General features: G+C 46.2%; 1 protein-coding gene across 1 annotated transcript in view; it reads left to right on the top strand.

Moving 5' to 3' along the window:
• Positions 1-22,906, top strand: part of Tecta (tectorin alpha) — a 75,216-nt gene extending 52,310 nt beyond the window's left edge. Inside the window, exons 12-23 of the mRNA XM_076577459.1 lie at positions 13-212; positions 4,203-4,586; positions 7,022-7,308; positions 8,881-9,161; positions 11,875-11,985; positions 13,191-13,393; positions 14,335-14,498; positions 14,938-15,186; positions 20,149-20,311; positions 21,330-21,417; positions 21,684-21,800; positions 22,402-22,906. Coding sequence (XP_076433574.1) covers positions 13-212; positions 4,203-4,586; positions 7,022-7,308; positions 8,881-9,161; positions 11,875-11,985; positions 13,191-13,393; positions 14,335-14,498; positions 14,938-15,186; positions 20,149-20,311; positions 21,330-21,417; positions 21,684-21,800; positions 22,402-22,502 — 2,348 coding nt within the window. The 3' untranslated portion in view covers positions 22,503-22,906. The remainder of the gene's footprint in view (positions 1-12; positions 213-4,202; positions 4,587-7,021; positions 7,309-8,880; positions 9,162-11,874; positions 11,986-13,190; positions 13,394-14,334; positions 14,499-14,937; positions 15,187-20,148; positions 20,312-21,329; positions 21,418-21,683; positions 21,801-22,401) is intronic.
• Positions 22,907-24,489: the final 1,583 nt, after the last annotated feature.

The raw sequence follows: 24,489 nt of genomic DNA, 5'->3' as shown, positions 1-24,489 counted from the left end.
CTTCTGTTCCAGCGGTCACCTGCCCTCCCAACAGCCACTACGAGAGCTGTGTGAGTGTCTGCCAGCCTCGCTGTGCCGCCATCCGCCTGAAGAGTGACTGCAATCACTACTGTGTGGAAGGCTGCCAGTGTGACGCCGGCTATGTCCTCAATGGCAAGAGCTGCATCTTGCCCCACAACTGCGGCTGCTACTCGGATGGCAAATACTACGAGGTGGGTACAGGAGGCCGCTGGCCTCTTTCTCCACACCAGGCTGGCTTCTCTCCAAGGCCAAGGGGACAGCCAGAACTGCCCAGGCTTCCTGCTCCGTTGTGATGAATGTGGGGCTTACTGTAGGGTAGGTGAGCTGAAGCCGAGACATTAAGTAGTATTTTGGGGAGGCCTATGCTCTCTGTGATATTTGGAATTGCAGCCAGGCCTTCCCCCTCCCGCCTTCTCTGCATGGGCCAGGCCTCCTCCTTTCTCTGATGCCTTTCTGACTGCCTTCCTGTAAATCTTCATCTGAAAGCTTCTGACAGGACTCTAGTTTGGAAATACAGTGGCTGTGAATCTGACATTTGTGGCTGTCTCCGTTAAGGATGTTTTTAAGGAGAAAATATGGGGCTGGAGGCTGGGAGGAGTGGCCTTCCCTCTCTGGCTGTGGAAGCTCCCACACAGGTGCCGTTCCTCATCCTGATATCATCCCTAGGAAGTTGAGTCTGGCCTGCTTCCCTGCACCCTTCACCCCACCTTTTGCCCTTCCCAGGATGGGGGGGGCAGGGTGCAGAAACAGAATGCTGAGGAAGAAGAGGCCCCTCCTCCACATTTCCCAAGAAAACATACTAGCTTGCTAAATCATTCTACTATTTAGATTTGGGGAAAGAGGAAGTACTGGGGATAGAACCCAGGTCCTTGAACGTGTTGGGAGAGGATTCTACCACAGAGGCACATCCCTAGCCCTCTAATAGTTAATGTTCCATAGCACCAAGCTCAGAAGAGCCTTGAGAAGGTCTTCAGTCGGTGATTTTGCTAATCTTCATTTAAGTGTGAGTAGACCGTTAACCCCACATACTGAACCTTCACTAGTGGCATGGCAGCCACTATCTGAGTAGCCTTCAGAGAACAAGGAAGTGTATTCCCTGACTTAAGGGACTTAAAATGACCTGTTTGGGAGAGAAACAAAAATTGTGCTTTAAAGAAGGGAACAATTACAAAATAACATATCAACAAGTGAAAAATGATGCCCTGCAGAGCAGATCAATTTTAAATGAAGGTGGGAGCGCTTGCCAGAAATCTAATTGAAGTGTCTGAACTGGAACTCAACTAGGCAAAAATAAATAATGTCTCCTTTCTGTAAAGATGCATTGACTCATTTGAGATTGACTGAGCTGCCTTTATTTGGGGAATAAATAAAAGAATAGAAATGTAGGCATTATGCTCAATTTCATTTTCATTGGAAAAGACATCTGGAGGTTGTATTAGAAAGACAGGGTGAACGCAACATAGAATCGTAGGATTATTAAGAGGGCTTCTCTGGAGAGCTAGTGCCCAAGTTAACTCCTAGGAAGATCATTTGAACAGAAGAGGCAGGACGTTGGGAAGAAAGTCATTTCAGTGTTCTCCGAATCTGGGACGATGATAACCAGGCTCCAGACTCCAAGAGCACACTTGGAAACTCTGCTCCTAGCCTGGAGATGGCCCAGATGGGTCTGTCTATTAGCTGTGTCATGTACCCCTCCACCCGTCCACAGGGATCCTGAGGGTCAGGGTGACCGAAGGGAACAGCACTTGAACTTGGCCCTGCGGTTTCACTGTTGGAGGAGTGACAGTGAACCAGCTGTGTCGTTTCCCTGACCTTCTGCTTCCCTGTGAATGCAATGTGGCTGAAAGAGACTCCTCAATGGGGTCATCTGTACGCCCCATGCTAGTGCCCAGCCTGGTACCTGGCATCCCGTCCTTCAGTGACTGGCAGTGGCTGTTGTTATGGTGGTGGCTCTTATTCTCTTGAGAAATATTTTGTAAATTAAAATTTAAAAAAATCCAGACCTGTTAGTGAAATGGTGTGCACAGAACACTCAGAATCCCCCAGAAAGTCTCATAACAACCCTCGGCAGCCATTAGTTCTATAAACATTATTATCTGGTTTTTCATCAGAAAGTCAGTGGGTTTTGACAACAGCTTATATCTGGAAAGTGGCAAAGTCACAGAACAAATAATCCACATCCATTTGCCTCAGTTCAAACACGCTTGGAGGCTTGTTTATACAGCAGATTTCTTTGGAAATAAAGAGAGAACACATCTAGTCATTAGCATGTAGGGTAATCACCCAGCTGTCGTTGTCATGTCTAATTAAGGTAAAGAAAGCAGCATGGGGCAGGCATTGCCTCTGATGCTGGTTTCACAGTCAAGTTCTCCTGTGGATGAGTTATTTACCCCCGGTCATAGCCACAAACATCAGGTTATTTTTTTTCCTTCCCACCAATGTGGTGTCTGTGTTCTTATCAAACAGAGGCCAGGCCAACCACTCAATTATTGTATACATCTGATAAAAGAAATGAGTCCGTTTTGTGAAGCTTCTGGGCCCCAGAATATGTTGCAGATCTAGAAGGAGCAAGGACCTGGCTTCTGATGTCTTCACTTGGAGGATGAGTGACGCACTGGTTGGAAGAGCTTGCCCTCTGTTCACCCTTGAATCTGAGTCACAATCTGTCAGTCTCAGGGTATTGTTAAATTTGTAGTCGAAGAAGAAAACAGTGGCCAGACAGAATCATAGGCCCCTTTGTGTGTCTTAAGACATCTCTTCTGTCTGGTGAATTGATATAAATTGCACATCTCTAATCCAAAGATCTGAAATACAAAGTGCTACAGAATATAAAGCCCTCTGAGCGCTGACCTGATGCTGTAAGTCAAAAATGGCACACTATGAAACTTTGACACAAGACATGTAAAGTATTGTATTAAATTATCGGGCTAAGTGTAGAAGGAATATATGAAACAGGAATGAATTTCATGTTTGAAAATGGGTCCTATTCCCAAGATATCTCATATACATGCGATTATGCCAAAGTCTGAAAAGCTCCCGAATCCAAACTCTTCTAGTCCTTGGCTCTTACAATAAGGGATTGCTCCACCTGAAAGGCACGGAGTGTCCCTATCTCTCACGGTCTACTTATTGTGGTCCTCCCACGTGGACGGCCATGACTGTTTCCCAACATTCCCAATCTAGAGCAAGTACAAGATGCAGACTATAAACTCTACCAAGTAGAATTGTGTCTACAGATTCTTGCCCATCTGGGGAAGAATATAAAACAATGTCTCCTCCTGTTGAGGAGACACTGTGCTGTGGGCATTTAAATGATTTTGTGTAATTCCTCTGAAGGAGGCTGAGTGGCTTTTCTGTAAAAATAGCAACAGTGAGTATGTATTGAGTGGTTACTTGATGCCAGGGAATGTGTTTACATGTCTTATTTGATTTGACCTTCCCAACTGCCCTGTGAGATGTGATTATGACCTCCAGTTCAGATGAGCAAAATGACACTATAAGAATTAGTGATGTTCCCCAAACGGCATGTGCAGGGTGACAGGGCTGGGCAGACGTTTGAATGGCCTGATCCTACAGCTTTCCTTTATGAGACCTAGGTGTTGGCTAGACATCTCACCTTTAGCGCCCAGGGAAATAGAGAGGCTTGCAGTAGAAGTAAATCAGAAGTAGGCCAGAGTGAGGGAAGAAGTTCTTGGAAGAGTGAGTATTGGGAAATGTTGAAATGGTTGATCATGGGAGTTGATTATCATTCTCTTTTGACTGGTTGAGATTTAAAGCACTGGTCTCTCATTCCCAAGTGAATTTAAATTTCATCTTAAAGTGGAGCCTATATTTCTTAGAAGCATGATTCTCGGGCTTAAGAAAAATCTACGATGTATTTTTCCTCTTCACCTAGCTCCTCTGACAGCTCGCTGCACATTCAGGTAGGCTCTGATTAGTTCAACAACCCCAGCCATAAAGACTCCAGAGTTCTTGATTGAAACCAATAAAGTCTAAATTGCGTATTATTTGGCCTCCGAATTGCATCAAAGGGATAAGCGTTTGAATCCAGGCAGCCTCCCTCCTGCTCCCTAGTGCTACCCCCAGCCCTGTTAAAGGGAGGATAGGCTGGGTTCTGGAGTCTCCAGCCTTGACTGCAATCTGAGGTCACAATTTAACTCGAATGGCAACCTCTCTTCCAGCCCAAGCAGCTGTTCTGGAATGGAGACTGCACTAGGCGCTGCCGCTGCTTCCGGCGCAACCTGATCCAGTGTGACCCACGCCAGTGCAAGTCAGACGAGGAGTGTGCCCTGCGCAGCGGGGTGCGCGGCTGCTTCAGCACCAAGACCTCCTACTGCTTGGCGGCAGGAGGCGGCGTCTTCCGCACCTTCGATGGTGCCTTCCTGCGCTTCCCGGCCAACTGCGCCTTCGTGCTCTCAACCATCTGCCAGAAACTGCCGGACATCTCCTTCCAGCTCATCATCAACTTCGACAAGTGGTCCTCGCCCAACCTCACCGTCATCTCACCTGTCTATTTCTACATTAACGAAGAGCAGATTCTCATCAATGACCGGAACACTGTCAAGGTGACAGCCTGGCTTTGATTTCTAAGAAATGTGCCAAGGGAATTGGGCGTTTGATAGTGGGCTGCTCGTTGTAGTTTATTCCGAATAACTGAGTTGAAGGATAATAAGGGATTGCTCCTAGTATCCCACACACATGGCCAGATTTTTAGAGAACCGAAGCATGAAACTCCTGTGGGCACACAAGAATGGGCCACTGCCTCTGTTACCCATGATTCCAAAGGCCTTGCAGGAAACTTAGCGTCTCAGGCTGTAATGACGGCAGGCCGGCAATTGAGCTCCAAGTGATAAAATGGTAGATAAGCCAGCTTTTAGTCTGGATTAATTTCTAAAAGGCATCTCATTAGCTTTTAAGGGCCCTTGCAGTTATTCTTGGCGTTGTCCACTTCTACTACATGGCGTTATCCTCATTTCTGCCGTGCTTTCTCTAAAAAGAGAAGGCAAGCATTTGCCTATAAAAACAACAATACAAAGCCCAGTGGAGCAACTGCCGCTACCAGAGGTCCCATGATGACTCTCCAACGGGAAGAAAATGTCAGATTTATCTTAGATTGATTCTTCCTTAGGGCCATTGCCTTGGCTGTTTTTGCTTGTAAATCTAAGACCTGCATATAAATACACGTGAAAGACCCACTCACTCCCGTAATCTAATATTTGGTTCGAATACCCTATCCATTCCACTTAGGAAAATCATCTGCGCTATGAACTATTGAGCCCCAGTCCTGCAGCTATACCAGACTGGCCCTTCAGATTGACCCAAAAGGTGGAGCCAGGCTCCATTACAATGAGCTCGGGTGAGAAGTGGGGCTGTGAGGAGGAGAGAGCCGAGCTGCATTAACAGGTTTCCTCTGCCTTCCACTACCAGCTCAGCTGAAATCTCGCACTGAATGCACTTTTCTTTAAAGGGCCATCAAATAGCTTAGTATACAGTGCCAGGCAAGAGACTGGCGTTTTGCAAGCTTAAAGGGAAGAATCTGGGTTTTGTTTTTGGTTTTGGTTTTTCAAGACAGGGTTTCTCTGTGTAGTTTTGGTGCCTGTCCTGGATCTCGCTCTGTAGACCAGGCTGGCCTCAAACTCACAGAGATCCGCCTGGCTTTGCCTCCCGAGTGCTGGGATTAAAGGCGTGCGCCGCCGCCGCCGCCGCCGCCGCCGCCGCCGCCGCCGCCGCCGCCGCCGCCGCCGCCGCCGCCACCCGGCAAGAATCTGGTTTTTACTGATGGCTTTTAACTTCCAGGAAAGCTGCAACTGTTTTTGACACTGTAATTCTTTTTGCAAATTGCCCTGCGTGGACACAGTTGTACTGGTGGGAATACAGGAAGAGGTGAAGTGGCCCTCAGGAGAGCCACACAGATATCACTGCCGAATAACACCTCAAGCCAGCCAAAAGGAAAGGCAGAATTTTTTAAGAAGCCATCTTTTCTTTATGGAACAACATCACTAATAACTAGGGGGTGGGGGGAATCCAATTTATTTTGTAAGTACAAGAAAAACATGTTATTTCCAATCCCACAGGCCAAGAAATTTTATAAAGTGGGAAAATGACAAATGCAGAAAATACTGTGTTTATAAGACATCTGGGAAGACCTCAGGTTTGCACGTTATAAATAAGAAAACAATAAACATGACAGAGCTCCCCGGGCCCATTGTAACCTTGTTGGACTCCCCTTAGAACAGGATTATGATGTCATTTTCGGTAATTGGTAGATGCTGGGGAAAGTTTAACACAAAAATCTATCCATTCGCTCAGGGCAATACTATTCTGATGTTTTCTTCCCTCTTAACTTTTCTGTTCCTACAGTTTGCTTCTTTCCGGGAAACTACAGGATAACTATATGGCCTTAAGCTCTAGGGCAGGGGTGGTCAGTATATGGCCTGTGGCCAAATTCACTTGCTGTGTCTCTGTGTGTTAATGTGTGTGTAGACTCATGTGTGGTCTGGTGTTTGTGGAGATCAGAGAACAAGCTCAGGTATCATTCCTCAGGTGCCGCCCACCCTTATTCATTCATTCATTCATTCATTCATTCATTTTGGAGATGGGAGTCTCTCACCCTCCTGGAACTTGAGGAATGGGCTAGACTGGCTGCCCTACAAGCTTCTGAGATTTTCCTGTTTCAGCCTCCTCAACTCTGGAATTACAAGCATGAGCTCCAATGCCCAACTTTTTCAATGTGGGTTCCTGAGATCGAAAGCATTTCCTCATGTTTTTGAGGGCAGCACTGTATTGACTGAGCTGCCTCTCCTGTCTGACTTTGTAAATAAAGCTTTATTGGAAGCTAGCCACTCACTTTGTTACACATGGTGGTTGATGGCCCAGCACAAGGTCAGAGTTGAATAACCGTGGTAGAGAAGACAGAGCCTGTAACATCTGGCCCTTTGCTGGAAAGATGGGCCAATCCCAGCCCTTGGGTAAGGACTTTCTATCTTTCTGCATCTAATAGGTGAACGGCACACAAGTGAATGTTCCATTTATCACTGGCTTGGCAACCAAAATCTACAGCAGCGAGGGGTTTCTGGTGATTGACACCAGCCCCGACATCCAGATTCACTACAACGGTTTCAACCTCATTAAAATCAGCATCAGTGAGCGGCTGCAGAACAAAGTGTGTGGCCTCTGTGGCAACTTCAATGGTGACATGACTGACGATTATGTAACCTTGCGGGGGAAACCTGTGGTGAGCAGTGTAGTGCTGGCCCAGAGCTGGAAAACCAATGGCATGCAGAAGAGGTGAGTATATCCCAGTAGTTCACATCATGACCAAGGACGAACTCCTTGCCGGGGTCTCCCCACATCCAGAGGAGGTGTGAACAGGGAGTGTGCTTTCCTTAGCGTTGTTCTCCGTTCCTGTCAGGCCGAACGTTGAGTTTGGCCCTTGGAGCTGAGGTGCATGGGAGGCCCCAGTAATTTCTCCAACTGCAGGAGCTGGGTTTAGATGATGTAATTCTAAATTGTCATGTGATCCTGCTCTCAGCAACTCGGAAGAGTGTGCCTGGGGTTAGAATCTGAAGCTGTCACCAGCTAGCTAGCTATCTACCTGAGACCTAGGATCCCCTACTGGGGCGGGATGAAGAGCTGGCACACAAGAAAGGCAGCCCTTGGCTCCCGAGTCCTGGGGCTGCTTGGGTAACCTGGACTCTTCCCAGAAGGCTTTGTTGATGGAGGCAGTTGTCGTGAGCCAAGGAAGTCTTTTTGAGAACATGGGTTATAGAGGTGATTATCAGCCACTTCCCCTCTGGCCAGGTGAGACACAGCTAAACAAGTTATTGCAAAGAGTCTTGATTTAGGGTCCCCCTTGGCTGCAGAACCATGCCAACACCTTTCTGGCTCTGTGAACATGTTTCTACTTCCTGACATTTCTTTGCTTCTACAATGGCCTGATCCCTTTATGCCCTACATGTCAGACACCATCTAAATATCCGGCTGTAGAAAGGATGCTCCGAGCTTCTGGCCTTGCCCTAAGCAAACACTGAATAATAAATAATCATGTTAAGATCATTCTGTACATCAGTGGGCCCAGAGCTGGGTATCCCTCCTTACTTGGAGACACAGATGGCTTATTTGCATGAGGAGGTCCGTGAGTGCCAAGCCAGGACTAGATTCCCTGACTTCTGCTCTGGTGCTGTCTCCCTCCACAGCCCACCCAGTGGCTCACAGGTAGAGCTGCTGCTTTTGGACATTTAAGACATTCTGGGTTTCCCACCAGTAAACAAGGTCCTGATCCCCTGGAGGGGCTGTGTTTCTGTTTTCATTTGCTTCTGTTTCCTCCTGCCTGTCTTTGTTTTTCCTTCTGTGAACTCTCTTCAGCTGCACACAGACCTCTGGCGAAAGTTTTGCTTTTGATCTCTGACAGCAAAATTGGAAGCAGCTAGAAACTCCTGAATTTCCTCCTGGGTCTTTAATTCTGCAGGCAGGCATCATTACTGTTGTTATTCTGCCGATATGCTGTTCATCATTATTATGTCAATGATACCAGTGAACTATTCCAAAGTGTGAATGGTTGTTGTATCAATACCTGTTGGCATGTAGCTCTTTGGCTACTAGTCCATTCTGGTATTTTATCTTCACTCTATCCCAGTGATATGAACAACAGGAATTGTTTTACCTTTTTTAAGTGGGTAGAGACCATTGGGGCCTGGCTTTCCTAAGGCCCTATTGCTAGTTAGCATTGATGTCTGCATATTCTATGAACGTCAGCGCTAACTAGCCCAACAGGTACAACAGACGCGGTCTCACCTCCTATGGGAGAACTCAGATGGCTGCTTTTGCTTCACTCATTCTGACCAGACCTCTCGCCCCCAGCTGCAACGAGCTGCAGTTCTCACAATACGCAGCCACGTGTGACAACGTGCACATCCAGACCATGCAGGGTGATGGCTACTGCCTGAAGCTCACCGACATGAAGGGCTTCTTTCAGCCCTGCTACGGGCTCCTTGATCCCCTCCCCTTCTACGAGTCCTGCTACCTGGACGGCTGCTACAACCACAAGAAGTTCCAGCTGTGCGGCTCCCTGGCCGCCTATGGGGAGGCCTGCCGCTCCTTCGGCATCCTTAGCACCGAATGGATTGAGAGAGAGAACTGCTGTAAGAGAATTCTTTTATTTATGTGGGTGCTGTGTGGGTAGCATTGCTTAGTCTGATGTCAGGCCCACCCCATCTTTACTTATCCATCTGTTCCATGGGTTGGGGAGCTGTGAGCTGTCCTCGAGATTCAAAGGGGGAGGGGCATTCCCAGGGTAGACTAGCCCACCATGTCCACCATGTCTTGGTTGGAGAAGCATCAGTTTAGTGGCTTGGTGGAAGGACATAGTTAGTCTGGGACTCCTGGTTGCTCTTGGTTCTTAACTCAGCTCCACCATGACTTCCATATCAGAAAGGGAAAAAAGCATTGCAAGCGGCAAGATGAGCAGGATTAATCCGGCTCTCTCTGGCTTCAAAGGAAGCTGCAGATGGATGTCTACAGGGTTCATACATTCATCTAGATAGTGAAATAAAAACGTCTACTTCATGCATTGTTTTCTCCAGGGAGAAACTTCACTGTATATAGTATTCCCATGATCCAATGCGTTTACCCTTTTACTAGGTTAATTAAGTAAATGAAGTAATTCTTAGTATATACATACATATATAAGCATATATGTGCCCATTATATAAATGGTCATTTCCATCAGTGCAGTATGATGATGTGACCAACAGAATATGTGTTTGTATCCAGACACACAATACCAACCCTGAGTGCATCTAAGAGTGAGTATCTATCCAGGACCATTCCCAAACCACACACACATTGGTGAGTCTATAGAGTAAATAAGATTAAGTGTGGAGATAGGCTCAGTTCAAAACCTAAAATTGATGCAGTTAATTAAAATATATATTTGATGATTCCAGTTAAGAAAATTACTAGTCTGTTGTAGATCTGTTTGGTAACTAATAGTTTACTGTGTTCATAAGGAAAACATTTTAAATAACTTAAAAGGTAAGTATTTGAACTTTGAAATTTGTCTGGCTATCTCTGTACACATACACACACACACACACACACACACACTTCTTCCTGTCAAGGAGTAATTATGCCTTGTGTGTCAAGTGGGAGATGGGCCTCTACACTTTGGGGTGAGCTCTTCTTCCCGTGGGCCATGAACCGTTCATCATTTCTGCTCTCTTTGGCCCTTCTCGTATGGAATTAGCCATTGACACCTTTTGCTGACTGCCCGCCATGTTCTTGCTCCTGTGTCAATCGTTGAACACTGGGTGAGTAGCGAAGGTCTTAGAAACAGAAAGCCTTCTCAGAAGAGATAGACTTAACCGAGGCTGGCGGCTTCCCTTCGCTGTCTTTCTACAAACTAAAGCGTGAGGCTGAGCCACCCCTGTCCTCTCACCATGTACAGTTAGTTACTCACTAGAAGGCCTTGGCAGCCAGCCACATCGAACAAGGTTTATTTATTTTTATCTCGTATATGCATTTGTCTGTATACATGTGTGTGCATCATGTGTGTGTCTGATGTCTGAAGAGGCCAAAAGAGGAAGCTGCATGCCCTGAAACTAGGGTTACAGACGGTTGTGAGCAGTCATATGGGTGCTGAGAACCAAACCTGGTTCCCATGAAAGAGCAAGGGCTCTTATCTGCTGAGCTCTCTCTCCAGCCCCTGATCTTTGTTATTAACCTTGTTTTTGTATGTGTCTGTGACAAAATCACTTAAAAAATCGACTTGCTTAGTAGTTTTTAAGTACCCAGTGTCTTGTTATTAATTACTATCACATGGACAATTGCTCTCCTGAGCTTGTTTCTTATAACTGAATGTGTGACCTTTCTAAACCCCATAAAAAAAAAACTCCCAAAGCAATCTTAGCTCATGATGGACATGTTCTTCCTTAGCAAAAATCTGTGGCACGTTGAACAAGGATTTTTCTCTGTTGATTGGAAGAAAACTCATCATGTCACGAATGAGTCTGTTAAAGAGAATGCTCTCAGTGAGTGTCAGATGGAGATGCTGAAAACCTTGCATGAAGAGTCATCTGGTACAGGACCATTGGTCATGACAACAGGCTAGAGTTTCACATCTTCTAAGCTTTCACGTTACCTGATTCTTTGTTCCTGTCAGCAAAATGGTACTGCTGATTGAACTGGAGAATTGTGGGTAGTTGTTGATCTGCCCACTTTTACAAAACTGAGTAGATGTTTGTGGAGAAGGTGCACCAGGAACACAGGAGTCTCAATAGGAGGGCCTTCTCTGGGATCATAGGAGTCCTAAGGGTTTTGTTATTGATAAATATTTATTGAGCACTACCTATGAGATAGCTGGGTGCTGGAAACAGAGAAACAAATTATTTGGGTGCGACTTTTCTATGAATACAGAAAACTCAAGGAATTATAATATGTACAAAGCGTATTAGATGTATGGTGTGGTGGGTGTGTTAATTGTGATATGGTATGGTGGATACAGAAATTATAGAATGACTTGGCAGATAATTCTGTTTTATTTCTACAACATACCTTCCTGAATGACCTTGGGTAAGTTTTAGCTGTGAAACTGGGGGGTTATAATACTCAGCTTGAGGAGTATCTGTGAGCGTCAATCACGCTAATTCAGTTAAAGCTTAATGCATAGTGCAGAGCCATAGTAAACATCCAATTACGAGTACTTGCCATTATTTTCTGAGGGTCACCCTGTCTGTCAACTTGCAGGTACCCACCTGATCATTCCCAACTGGACTGTGTCAAATCCGGAATGCAATCCAATGCTACTGCGTGTAGGTGTGAAAATCAAATTGTGTGTGTCTGTGTTTTCCTTTTTAGCAGGAGTGGTTGAAGACCCCTGTGTGGGGGCAGACTGTCCCAACAGGACCTGTGAGCTGGACAATGGAGGAGAACTGTGTGGATGCATTGAGCCACCCCCATATGGAAACAGTGAGTGACTAGTCCGTCTCCACCCAGAAGGTCTAAGGAGGAAGCTTATCAAGGAAATGCCAGGGAAGGGGCTGTGTATGCGCCCCGCCCCCCCCCCCCCCCCCCCCCGCACTGTGTTAGAAACCCAAAAGCAAAGCTTTGAGGAGCTAGGAAGCAATTTGACAGCTTCAACGTGGGCTGGTGGTCATTTCCTCATAGCTACACCATTTTCTTCAGTAGATTCCAACAAGCAAATGTGTGTATGAATGGAATCCGTTAGTTCCACATGAGTCCAAGTAACACCAGAGAGACCTAAGTTGCTCTTTTAGACCCCCACATAAGTAAATGGTTTGATGCCAACAAGAAGGAATTAGGAGAGTGCCAGGTACCTTAAGAATGACTTCAAGCCAACTTTTTCTGGCCCAAAGATGTTTGATCCCAAAGACAGCTGAAACGTTGGATGTGAACAGCAGATAACCAGCCCTCCTTCTGGTCCTAACCTCGGTTCCCCAGGGTTAGAAATGGTGTCATCCTCAGACATGCACACCTGGATGTCAGCTTAAAGGGGCAGTGCTCTGTCTTTTGGCTCCATGATCTTTTCCAAACCAAGTAATTCACAAACACGTGCTAATATTAGCATCTTTCAAAGATTAAAAACCCAGTTGACTAGAATGTTCCATAGAAGGGGACAGTGTGCCTCACCTAAGCACATGAAAAATATTTTTCTTTGTTCCTATAGTGTTTAGTACTGAGTGCTTCTATACTCAGAGAAAAAGCCTTCTGCTGGAGCTCACCAGGACTCACTAGAGGTTCTGTTGAGCTGGGTTCGGGCGGGGCTCTGGGTGCTGGGGTCAGACCAGCACGGCTCTTCCTGAGGCATCTGCTCCCCAGCTAGATGACACTGTGATAGACTTTGTGTGTTACTTACAGAAAAGTACCTGCCACCCGAATGTGTGGGAGGAAGGCCTGGGTTTCTACAGAAAAGACAAAAGGCACTTTATTAGCATTTTTATCTTTTTAATAAGCCTCTGCCAACACCCAAGTTATTGCTTCGAATGAATTCATGCACTCATTTGGTGTGATCAAAGCATAATTAGAAAGGCTTGCAGCCTCTGAGTGGAGATTGTTTCCTGCTTCTAAAGAAAGGTGGCCGTGGGGGCCCCAGCCCACCCCTGTGGCAAGACTGACTCCCACCGACAGGCTTGCCCTCCTCACTGTCCCCACAGATTCACATGACATCATCGACGCAGAGGTGACCTGCAAGGCAGCCCAGATGGAAGTGTCCATATCTAAGTGCAAGCTCTTCCAGCTGGGCTTTGAGAGAGAAGGTGTGAGGATCAATGACAGACAATGCACGGGCATCGAGGGGGAGGATTTTATCTCCTTTCAGATCAACAACACCAAAGGGAACTGTGGAAACATCGTGCAGGTGAGAAAATGGGGCAGGAGAGGGCACTTGGCTGAGGTAGTGACATCCCCTGGAGTTTGGACCTTGGTCATCCTTAAAGGCAGGGTAGTCTGCTTAGAAATACACTCACTGATGAACAGCAGAGCGCACATGCAAAAATCAAAGACAGAAAGCGGTCATTATTTGGTGCTAAGTGGTTGAGTGAGCTGAAGGAGCATTCTGAGTGTACATTCCTTTCCTGGGTTTGCAATATCCCACCGCGGCTCTTTGTTCTCTACATCTGCACACATTTTGTTTCCTTTCTTATGCTTCTATTGTCTTTCCAGGTAAATAGAGCCTGCTCCAGCTATTTTAGGTCATAAGCTGAAGAAAGGAGTCGGCTGTATGAATACAGAGAGGGCCCGGCTTGTAGAGTCAGGGTTTCCAGTGTCTGGTTTAATGAAGTATCTCACTTCTCTTGTTTTTTCCTGTGATGTAATAAAGATTATGCCTCTGTTCATTAGTGCTTTTATCAGAGGGAGGGTGGCTTCAGGAGGGTGCAACTCACTTGTTCAGGTGGTACTTGTAAGTGTACCCAGCAATGTGTTTGTTAGAAGAGAGATTTCAAGTTAAGGACTGAAAAAGAATTTCTGATTCCATCTACGTTCACCGGGCATTGCCAGCATCTCATGCTTTCTGTAGCCTGAGTTCCAGCAGATGTCTGTTTGCAGTTGGGAGTCAGTGGTACATGGAATCTGCCTTCCATGGGCACTCGAGGTTATCGGACTGAAGGGCACTGCTCACAGCTATGGCAAGGCTTCTTTCCCCCAGTTGGTGCCAAGGCTGCTTCCATGCCCATGTATTCTAGCCTCTGGGTTTGGTATGGAACGAAGCCACTGCTCTACAATTCCGGGGGATGGATTTGAAATGCTAACCGCATACTCCCGTATTTTAATGATTTCTGACCTCCCCTTGACCTGCAGTCCAATGGCACTCATATCATGTATAAGAACACAATCTGGATCGAGAGTGCCAACAACACGGGCAACATCATCACTAGGGACCGCACGATCAACGTAGAATTTTCATGCGCCTATGAGCTGGATATCAAGATCTCCTTGGACTCTGTCGTGAAACCTATGCTGAGGTAGAGAATTTCATGGGCTGCTCTCGTGCTTTCTCTCTCCTTGACAGCTAAGGTTAGCAGCATCAGAATAGCTAGCATTTGCTTTTGAAGCACCGGAGAAAATGTAATTCATGTTTCCGGAAACAAAATGCTCTAGACAAATGATGGGAATGCCTTGTTTCTAAACTATGTGATCCAGTAACTACCTGTGACCAATGAGCGTTTGAAATTTGGCTCAGGGGGCTGATAAATTGAATTTTTTATTTAATTTAATTTAATTTAAATGTAAATTGCCCCATGTAGGGACCAAATTATACTAGGCAGCCTTATATGTTAGGACTGTAGGCTCTGCCTTCCCTCCACATTTTAGCTTGAACAATGGCAGGTAATTGAATAAATAACAGGGTTTTGTTTTTTGGTAGGTTTTTTTTTTTTTCACATATGAGTCTTTCTTTGTTAGTGTCATCAACCTGACAGTTCCGACTCAAGAGGGCAGCTTCACTACCAAGATGGCACTCTACAAAAATGCCTCCTACAAACACCCTTACCGCCAGGGGGAAGTCGTGTTGACCACTCGAGACGTGCTCTATGTGGGGGTCTTCGTGGTTGGAGCTGACTCCACACACTTGATCCTCACACTCAACAAATGCTATGCCACCCCCTCCCGGGACAGCAATGACAAGCTTCGGTACTTCATCATTGAAGGAGGGTGAGTGGCCAGGGCAGCCTGGTCAGGGACAGCAAACTCAGCCTTTGGTGTAACATTTTCTGCATCATCTTGTAAGAGTGGGACTGGGCGCTAACTTCTGTTGACACCCACAGAACCAACATTTTGTATCAGCAGATTCATCTCATTGTCATACCCTGGGAGGTAGACTGTATAAGATCCAGCAACTTGCCTAAAATCACACAAGTTAGTGGCAGATCCCCTGTCATGGGGCATTTGCCGTATGATGCTTTAAATAAGGGACTCTGACTTGCCTGCCTCAACCTTCAGTTTGAGAGGAATCTGGAATTCTGAAAATGAATGATGCAGGGAGTGTAGCTGGAGGTCAAGGTCTATGACAGACGTGCCAATAAGAAAGAAGGGATCAGGATAGAGATCAGCGGTAGAGTTCTCTGCCAGCATGTGCTACGGGTCTGGGATCAGCTCCCGGTGCCATCAAACAACAACAACAGCAGTAATACTGGAAGTAAAAGGCCATTAGAATACCATGGCTCCCCCTTTTCTGTGAGGGGACACATTCCAAGACTCCCAATGACTTCCTGCAGCCATAGATAATTCTGAGCACACTACATTTTCTCCTGTATATGTACAACGTACCCATAATAAAGTAAATTAGGCACATTAAGAGATTAACAAGGACAGCTAATAATTAAAAGGAGCTGTTGAAACAATACAGTGTAATAAAAGTTACGTGAGCATGGCCTCTCTCCAAACATCTTACTGTACTGCACTCGCCCTTCATCTCCTTATGATGATGTGAGGGACATGGTGCTGATGTTGCAGGAGGAGTGGGGTGAATGATGTAAGCCCTGGGACTCTGCTCCAGGCTATGCCATACAGATTACTAGCACACTCCCTGGGATTCCACACGAATCAATCTGCTATCTGAGACAGCTACTGAATGCCTAGTGGGTAAGTAGCGTATACAGCATGGACACGCAAGACAAAGGAATGATTGACTCCTGGCTGGCTGGAGCAGAACTTGGCTAGATACCATTCTAGTATTCAGAACAGCATGCAATTTCAAACCTAAGGGATTATTTCTTAGTTTTCTTAGTGGAATCGTGCGTCGGCAGGGGTTTCTTATGCTCACCAAGCTTCTTTATCCTTGATATCGTATGCCTACCCCCTCATATATTTCCTGAAACATGGTTGCACAACACAATTTATTCAATTAATGAATGAGAAGACTAGACCAAACAGTAAGAATGAGTGAAAACATTGGTTGTGCTGGGCAATTTACACCTACGCTAATAAATTTTCTAATAATTTATTTTACTATCATGGCACACTATGCAAAGAAATGGACTTGCTTCAAGTGTAAAATGCAATGATGTTATAGTACACCAGCAGAAGAGCACAGATACCCCATCGTCTGACTTCCCAACGGTTTTTCATCAGCCTAGTACAAGGATTCTTAATTTGAGTGACTACATTAATCCCATTTCTCTCTACCATAACTGATAGAATTCAGTGTTATTTGGTTTATACGAAAATTAAAAAAAAAAAAGGAATTTACTGGTTACAAAACTCAGCCACAGATGTGGGCGCATTTCCAGGATGGTTAGATTCAAGGAGATATCAAGGCTCCCCTGTTTTCTCTTGCCTTTGCCTATCTGTCTATGTCTGCCATGGATCTGGTTAGTCAGCTGCTGGCCATCCTGGCCTCACTAAGGACAGAGCACATCTAACTCCAGATTAGACTCCCAGGGAGCATCTGTGATTCGCTCATATTGGATCACCCTTGCTGGGAGATGGCACCATTGGACTTCCCTGCCTAGGTTGCCATCTACCTCTGTGGTGGAGCAGTGCTGCTCTGGAAGTTGTCATTCGCTTTGTGACTGCAAGAAGAGGAACAGGAGCTCTGGGAGAAGAGGGGGGAGGCTCTGGGAAAGGTATAAATATCCACCATTTTGCTGATAACACAACCTTGGAGAAGTTAGGCAGAGATCACCCACAGCCACTCACCAGCATGAGGAAGAGGCAGAGAAGGAGTCACTTGAGATGTCAGAACACACAGTGACCTAAATGCTCTGGGTGAGACCTAGTGCATTGTCCAGGTGTGCCATGGAATTTCTCAGCAAAGACCTCACTGAAGCCTTCATCTTTCTGAATAGATGTTCAGCCTTCCAAGAGCAGAGTCGGGGAGGGCAGGGGGAAGACTTGGAGACTGCTAGGTGTCTCTGAGTCCTTGGAGACAGTGTGAACAGTACCATTTCCTCTTTTCCAGTGTCTCTCCTCTCCTCTTACCACATTCCTTTATCGAAGTAAACACGCTAAGGTACGAGCCATTCTAGAGCCATAAACCCAAATGACAAAGTTTAGGTCTCCTTTGAAGGACGAGGTGGTATTTAGCATTTTAAAAATAGTATTTAATAGACTTGACCCAGAGAGGGAGAGCAAGCCAGCAAGCATGTTCATAAATCTCAGCTTACCCCTGGGTCTGTCTAAATAAAGGCCTTCAAATTAAACCGTTGTTACGTGGGAAATTATCTCATCCTCAGAGAGAACTAGAATCCATCAGTCCTTCTAACCTTTCTTAGAGGCATGGGCTTATTGTTTTCCCCAACCCCGATGAGCTGATGGGAAAATACACTCAACTTAATGAATGAACAGCAAAATGGACTCCCTCATGCACTAGGAAGGCCTGCTGTTCCTCCCCAACTATGTGGAAGGCAGAGACAACACCAGCTTCTACCACCAGCCCAGTCATCTGGGGACCCAGGCCACTCCTCCCTCTGTCCAGGCGCCTAGACAGGCAAAAGGACAAGTGTCAATCAATATTCTTGCCTTGTTTGCTTGCTTCTCTGCTTCCCCCCACTCCCACCCCCCCACACAATGTTTTTATTGATTATTTGGGAATTTCACATAATGCACCCCAGTCACACTCACTTCCTGATCCTCCCAGGTCCATCCCCCAACTCTAGGGCCTTGCCCCCCCCCCCCAAAAAAAAAAGAAGAAGAAGAAAGAAAAGAAAATACACCAAGTCCAATTTGTGCTGCCCATATACTCTCTGGAGCATGGTCAAACTTCCAGTGGCCAGTCCCTTAAAGAAAACTGAGTCCTCCCCTGCCCGCCAGCTGGAACTCATCAGCTGCGAAGAACTGCACTTCAGCATCCCGGGATATCACAATTCTTAACGCCCTCTCTTGCTGCTGTCTGGTCTGCCACCAGAGGCCATGCTGAGTCTATGGTCTGTGCCTCCGCCTGAGGCCTTGTGGATGTTCCTGGTCCGAACTGTTGCCAGAAACCATGCGGTAGTCCATGACCCATGCTGCTGCTGACTGTCACTGGCAAGGCAGCTTCTTTTGCAGTGGTATTGATGACTGCAGACTCACAATTGAGGATGAGGGACATTGAGGGCTGCTATGGCACACACACACACACACACACACACACACACACACACACACACACACACCGCCAAGAGAAACAGTCTAGACAGGAAGCCATTGGAAAGAAGTCTTAAATTGTTTGCTTGCTCTAAGTGAGTGTCCAGACAGCCACTGCCTCTGTCCTGTTGCATGGTTTTCTGACACCTAAACTTCATGCCATCCACATGGGAGAGGGGAGGGGGCCTGGCTAAGGAGAGAAGGTCCGTGTGAAGACGGGAGTCGGAAAATCCTTAAACCGATTTAGATCCTCCAAATGAATAATAATGACAAGGAAAACTGTGGCACACTTAGTTTTTCTTTCAAAGCATTTAAGAGACTATTGCTTTGAAAAGCCAAGTTGCATTTTGTCTAATTACGAAAACTAATAGGTGTGGGAACGCTGAAGGATAACTTCAATTTTTAATTTTCCTTATTGCTGAGCTATTTAATCCTGTGGGCTTGGGGGAAAGAAACAAAAAGAAAAAGAGGCACCTTTTAAAATCTTTTATCACTTAGAAAGTCTTTTGGCTCCTCTGGGCTCACAGTGGCCATGGCAGTACCCTCCCTCCCTCCCTCCCTCCCTCCCTCCCTCCCTCCCTCCCTCCCTCCCTCCTTCCCTCCCTCTCTCCCTCCCTCCCTCCCTCTCTCCCTCCCTCCCTCCCTTTCTTCCTTCTCTCATTTATGCATCGATCCAAAAATGATTTTCAAATACCTGCCATATGCCATGTAGTGTGCCAGAGCCACAGCGGTGATTGCGACTTTAACCCTACACTTAAGGAACTCAACAGGATCCTGTTGACAAATCCAGGAAAGGCTACCTATTCCTGCCATATAAATAAAAGATATTTATGTGGGAGTGGGTGCCGTAGATTGGGACCCAAGAAAGGAGCAGAAAGGTGTTCCAGTGAGGAAACCATTGCATGAAGACACAAGCAAAAGAGACCATAATGCATTTGGGGAATGTTTAAGTGGTTGTGGCAGCAAAATCACCATGCCTGGGGGGTGTGCTGGCGGTGGGAACTGGGTATTGGCGACACTACAAGAAGCCAGGGAGGTGGGAAAGAGGCAGTCCCCCTCCGCCAAAACAATCCCTGGGACTCATCCATCCTGCCCCTCCTTCCCTCCAGCTCCTACTTACTTTAGTGTGGGAAGAGTCCCCAAGGGATTTGAATCAGGGCCCCTGCCAACATCGATAATTAACCGGAGAAAACAGAGGAAGTGAGACTTGTATTTGTTAAATTGTCTTCTGCAGAACACAGCTCTGTGAGGGGGCAGACTGGGATCCCAAAGCGTGGGGAAATTGAGAGGGTCCCCACAGACATTTCATTGGTAGTTGCTGTTAGGAGAGCAATTCAAGGTGGCAGTCGATGTTTCAAAACAATGAAAACAGGAGGGAGTGACAATAAATGGCACACTGAAGCAATCCGGAGGTCACTTTCAAATGCAAAGTCCGTTTTAGCGTTTATGGCCAATTTATATGAAATATAAAAAACTGAAATGAAGATGAGGATTAACCTCTCAGAGGAAAAAAAAAAGCTGGGAGTCCATCATTTTTTTTCCCCCGAATAGGTGTCAGAACATCAAAGATAACACCATTGGCATCGAGGAGAACGGAGTGTCCCTCACCTGCCGTTTCCATGTCACTGTCTTCAAATTCATCGGAGATTATGATGAAGTTCATCTCCACTGTGCAGTGTCCCTCTGTGACTCAGAAAAATACTCCTGCAAAATTGTAAGTGTGAAAAGCGATGCTCTCAGCCTCTCTCTAGCTGCCCCACAGGGACTGCGGGTGCCTGGTGGCAGCATTGGAGCTATCCGAGCTCACTCAAGAGTGGGTGGTGATATTTGGTGGAGAGTATATAGTGGAATGATGTCCATGTACTCCTCAGTCTCTAAAATACCACAAGGCCATTGACTTCACCTAGGCAAGGGCTCCTGGAGCCATTGATGTCTTGGATGGACAAATGCTGTGTAGGAGAGCTGAGCTGTCTAGTGTAGGGTGCTAACAGCATTATGGGCCTCTAGACATCAGTATTATGTACTCTCCTGTTGTAACACCTCGAAAATGTCTCCAAGAATGTCAAGACAATCTGAACAGACAAGATTGGCCTGGGTAAGGCCCATCACAGTAGTCTCCAGGAGTGTGTTGGGTCCTGCATCCTGAATTGAATAGCCTGTAGGCTGAGGCCACTCCATTGTTACTCAACCTCAGAATACAATGTATCCAAGTACTTGTAGCTCATCAGATCTGCACTAGGGTCTAACAGTCTGGAACTGGGTAGGGTTGCAGACAAGGGACAAATCCATCATCTTCTATGCCAGACTGACATCCTTACCACAACGATGGCTGTATCCTCAAGATGGTAGTGATCTTGCTCCTTATTCCTAGTCTTTCACCTCCCGTCTTTATTTTTCCCTCATGTTTACAGAAGCAAGATGTGAATTATGGTCAGAGCTACGATCAGATGGCGCCGCATACATTAGTATCAGACGAGATCCAACAATTTTCATTCCTGAGCAGAGAGCCTCTTTGAATCTCATTCTAGTGTGGAGAGTATATTTAATTCTGCTTGACATAAAGCCTAGAGTCCCAGTGGGCTCGATGATCAAGAATGCATTGGTTCTAATTAATCTGAGCAGCGATAGTGCTGGAGGCCGAAGCCGCTGTCTCTCTTGGAGGTGGAAACATGGTGAAGAATAAGTTATCAGCTTAATTGTGTGAAATCTCCCTCTGGTGCTCTGTCTTTCAGAACTGCCCGCAAAATTCCAGGATCGCCACAGATTATACAAAAGAGCCCAAAGAGCAAATCATTTCAGTGGGACCTATTAGGAGAAAAAGTATGTATGTTCCCTAAAACACACTATAAATTACTAAGACAATGGGAGTTCAGGGCTCAGATGTGCCTCGCTTGTGACGTGTGATAAGGAGGTGACGCCAGAGACACCAGTATGAGGGGACTGCCTATGTCCTCCAGGAAAACCTTTTCATTGGCTTTTAACGACTCTTTCTTCTTTGCTCTCTTTAAAGCCCCCCACCCCTGCCTTGATTATGAATTGCAGGGCTGATATCTCTATCATTAAGTCTCCCACATGCTCATTTCCAGGGCTGGACTGGTGTGAGGACAATGGGGGCTGCGAGCAGATCTGCACCAGCCGGGTCGACGGGCCTCTGTGCAGCTGTGTGACTGGATCCCTGCAGGAAGACGGCAGGAGCTGCAGAGGTGGGCTTCTCCTGAAGGGACAGGCAGCCAGGTGACCTAGGAAGCTCTTTAGCCACAAAGGGAAACACAGCTGAAGCCTCCTTAGCGTCTTGTCTGTGAGAGTCCCAGAGAAAGACCGGGAATACTCAAGGAATTCCAGGACCCAAACAAACAAACAACCCACTTTGGGCCCCTGGTATTCCATCTAAAAGATGTGGACAATTGAAACAAAACTGATTCAGTAATTTCTAGGCTCTGTGTTGACCATAACACTTCAGTCAAGCCCTCTTGTGCTGAAGTTGGTAATTCATGGTGGCACACACCCGTAGTGAGGCCAAGGCAGGAGGCACATGAGTTCCAGGTAAGACTGGGTTCTACAGTGAGACCCTATCTCAAAGAAACAAAACCAAACAGACAGGAAGCCGATAGCCTTGGCATCTGATTTCTCTGGTCTCCTTCTGAGGTGCACAGGGCTCTCTTAAAGGTTGGATTAATTTTCTTTTTTTTTTTTCTTTCTTAATCAGGGCCATTTGGATTTTAATTCCCTCTTATTTGAGTGCTGCTGGGCAGGTCTGGAGCCTGTCTAACTGATATGTTCCTCTATGCCCCTTTCTGTCCACAGCCTCCAATTCTTCAGTTGAACTTCAAGTTTGGACACTTCTTCTCATCGTGGCCCAGATTGCACTATGGCATTTTGTCTATAAATCAGGCACAACCTCATAATGAACTCAAGGTGCTTCCTTCAGTCCCTGTAGGTATAAAAAGTGTGTGTCCCCAAGTCAAAACCTGTTTGAACGTGTACAGTCTTACAAACTCATAGCCCCTTCCTCCAGCAGTCAGGTCTGGAGGACACTGAAATTCCCGGCTCCTCTTCCATGGTATGCAACGGTGGCTTTTCAAAGCCAATGGGGGGAAAAAGCATCTAGTTACCCTAAATGCCCAAACAGCTGGCACTGGGGACCTTGGTTCAGGCCAAAAGCCAGTCAGGGAAAATCTCTGGTTACAGAAGTCTGATGGGAAATCTGGCCAGAAAACTCAGTCTGTCCCCTGAAGTTTCTGGACCCCAGTGGTTAGAGACCAGCCTGTTGCTATAACTTGGAATTAAAGCTGTGACTTCCTCTAAGGAATCCCTCTGCTGTTCAGAAGTGTGATCTCTGATGTGCAAACACTACCCTCTGTTCATGCTTAACTCTTTCCCCACCTACCTGCTGTGGCCTCCGCCTTGCCATACCAGCTTCAGCCACTGGATTTAATGTTTGCAGACCTGGAGAACCTCACCCACCCCATCCTGACCCTCAGAACCAGCCCTTCACTTTTTACAAATCAACCAAACAATTTTTAATGTGTTTTATCCTTAAATAAACGTTGTGTTCAAGTATTCTCATTATTTGGTGGCTGGACTCACTCCTATTGATGTTAAGTTCTGTTTGTAGACTAGTAACGTGCTAGGATTAAAAACAAAAAGGGAACAGTAGTAGGCACTGGGCTGGGTAGGCACTGTCAGCCAGAGCTCTAATGTGTGTGTGATGTCCTTGTTGGTATGCGCTCACAGAGCATCCTCATAGCACAAAGGTATTCTGCCGAAAAGAGGCAGGCAGCATCCTCCTTTGTAGGTGGTACATAAGCCCATACTATTATTAACTATAAGACACAGGGCTTGCTAAAGCTCTCCCTGGGGTACCTCCCTTTTTAAGGCTAGAAACACAGTAAACCATACTTCAAGTTTGTTTTGAAGTTATCTTGGATTCAAATCAGTGGCAATTAAAAAATATTTTCTTGGAACTCTAAAAAGCTGAGTAAATGTGTAGCTTCTTTGTACAGGGGCTCCAAGCGAATGGCTGTCATTTTACCTGATGAAGGCACCTGCATCTCTCTGCCACTGAGCTGAGGAAGTGAGGTATAGTCAGAGGCTGCCCTGAACTGCTCCTGTTGGGAAGACCAGAAAGTTCCAGCAGATTTGAGCATTCACACATGGTGCCTTCGAGGTAGGAGAAGAATGGGGACCAATGGAGACACTAGAGGGTCTTTCAGGAAAACACTAATTGTGACTGAAGCATTCAAAAGGACCAGTCCGAGCCAACTCCAGTAGTCATCCTTGTTGGGACAGAAACCGATGGTGGCTGCTTGTTCTCTGTATGTAAAAACTTTTAAGTCCTGGCTCCTTGAGGTCAGAAGACTCAGCTGAGCTGTTACACTACTTCCATCCATCCCAGAGAAGGCCAGGGCTTTCACAATCGGATCAGATGGGTCAAGCACAAGAATGTCTCATTGAGTTCCTAAAGCGTGAACAAAATCATCCAAGGAAATGAAATACTACTTAGTAATTTAACCTTATTGATTCTCCTAACAATGTCATTGGAAGCTACTAAATTGAATACTATGTTTTGTTTTGGGTTGGTTTTAGCTTTTAGAGTAAATATTTGGGTTGAGGAGATGGCTGGATACTTGACACACAAACATGAGGACCCGAGTTCAGGACCCACGTAAAAGCTGGGAAAGTGCGGTGGCCCACTGTACTCTCAGCTTGGGATGGCAGAGACAGGATTCCTGGGGCAAGATGAGTAACAAATTTATCTGATCAGTGAGCTCTGGGTTCAACTGAGAGAGACTGACTCAGGAATAAGTTAGAGAGCAACAGAGAGACATCTGCTGTCAACTTTGGGCCACCAACATATACACACAAAGGTGCACACACATATACATTCACATA

The sequence above is a fragment of the Peromyscus maniculatus genome, chromosome 7, assembly GCF_049852395.1.
Source record: "Peromyscus maniculatus bairdii isolate BWxNUB_F1_BW_parent chromosome 7, HU_Pman_BW_mat_3.1, whole genome shotgun sequence".
In the NCBI taxonomy this organism is placed as follows: Eukaryota; Metazoa; Chordata; class Mammalia; order Rodentia; family Cricetidae; genus Peromyscus; species Peromyscus maniculatus.
This window is presented reverse-complemented; position numbering and strand designations above follow the sequence as displayed.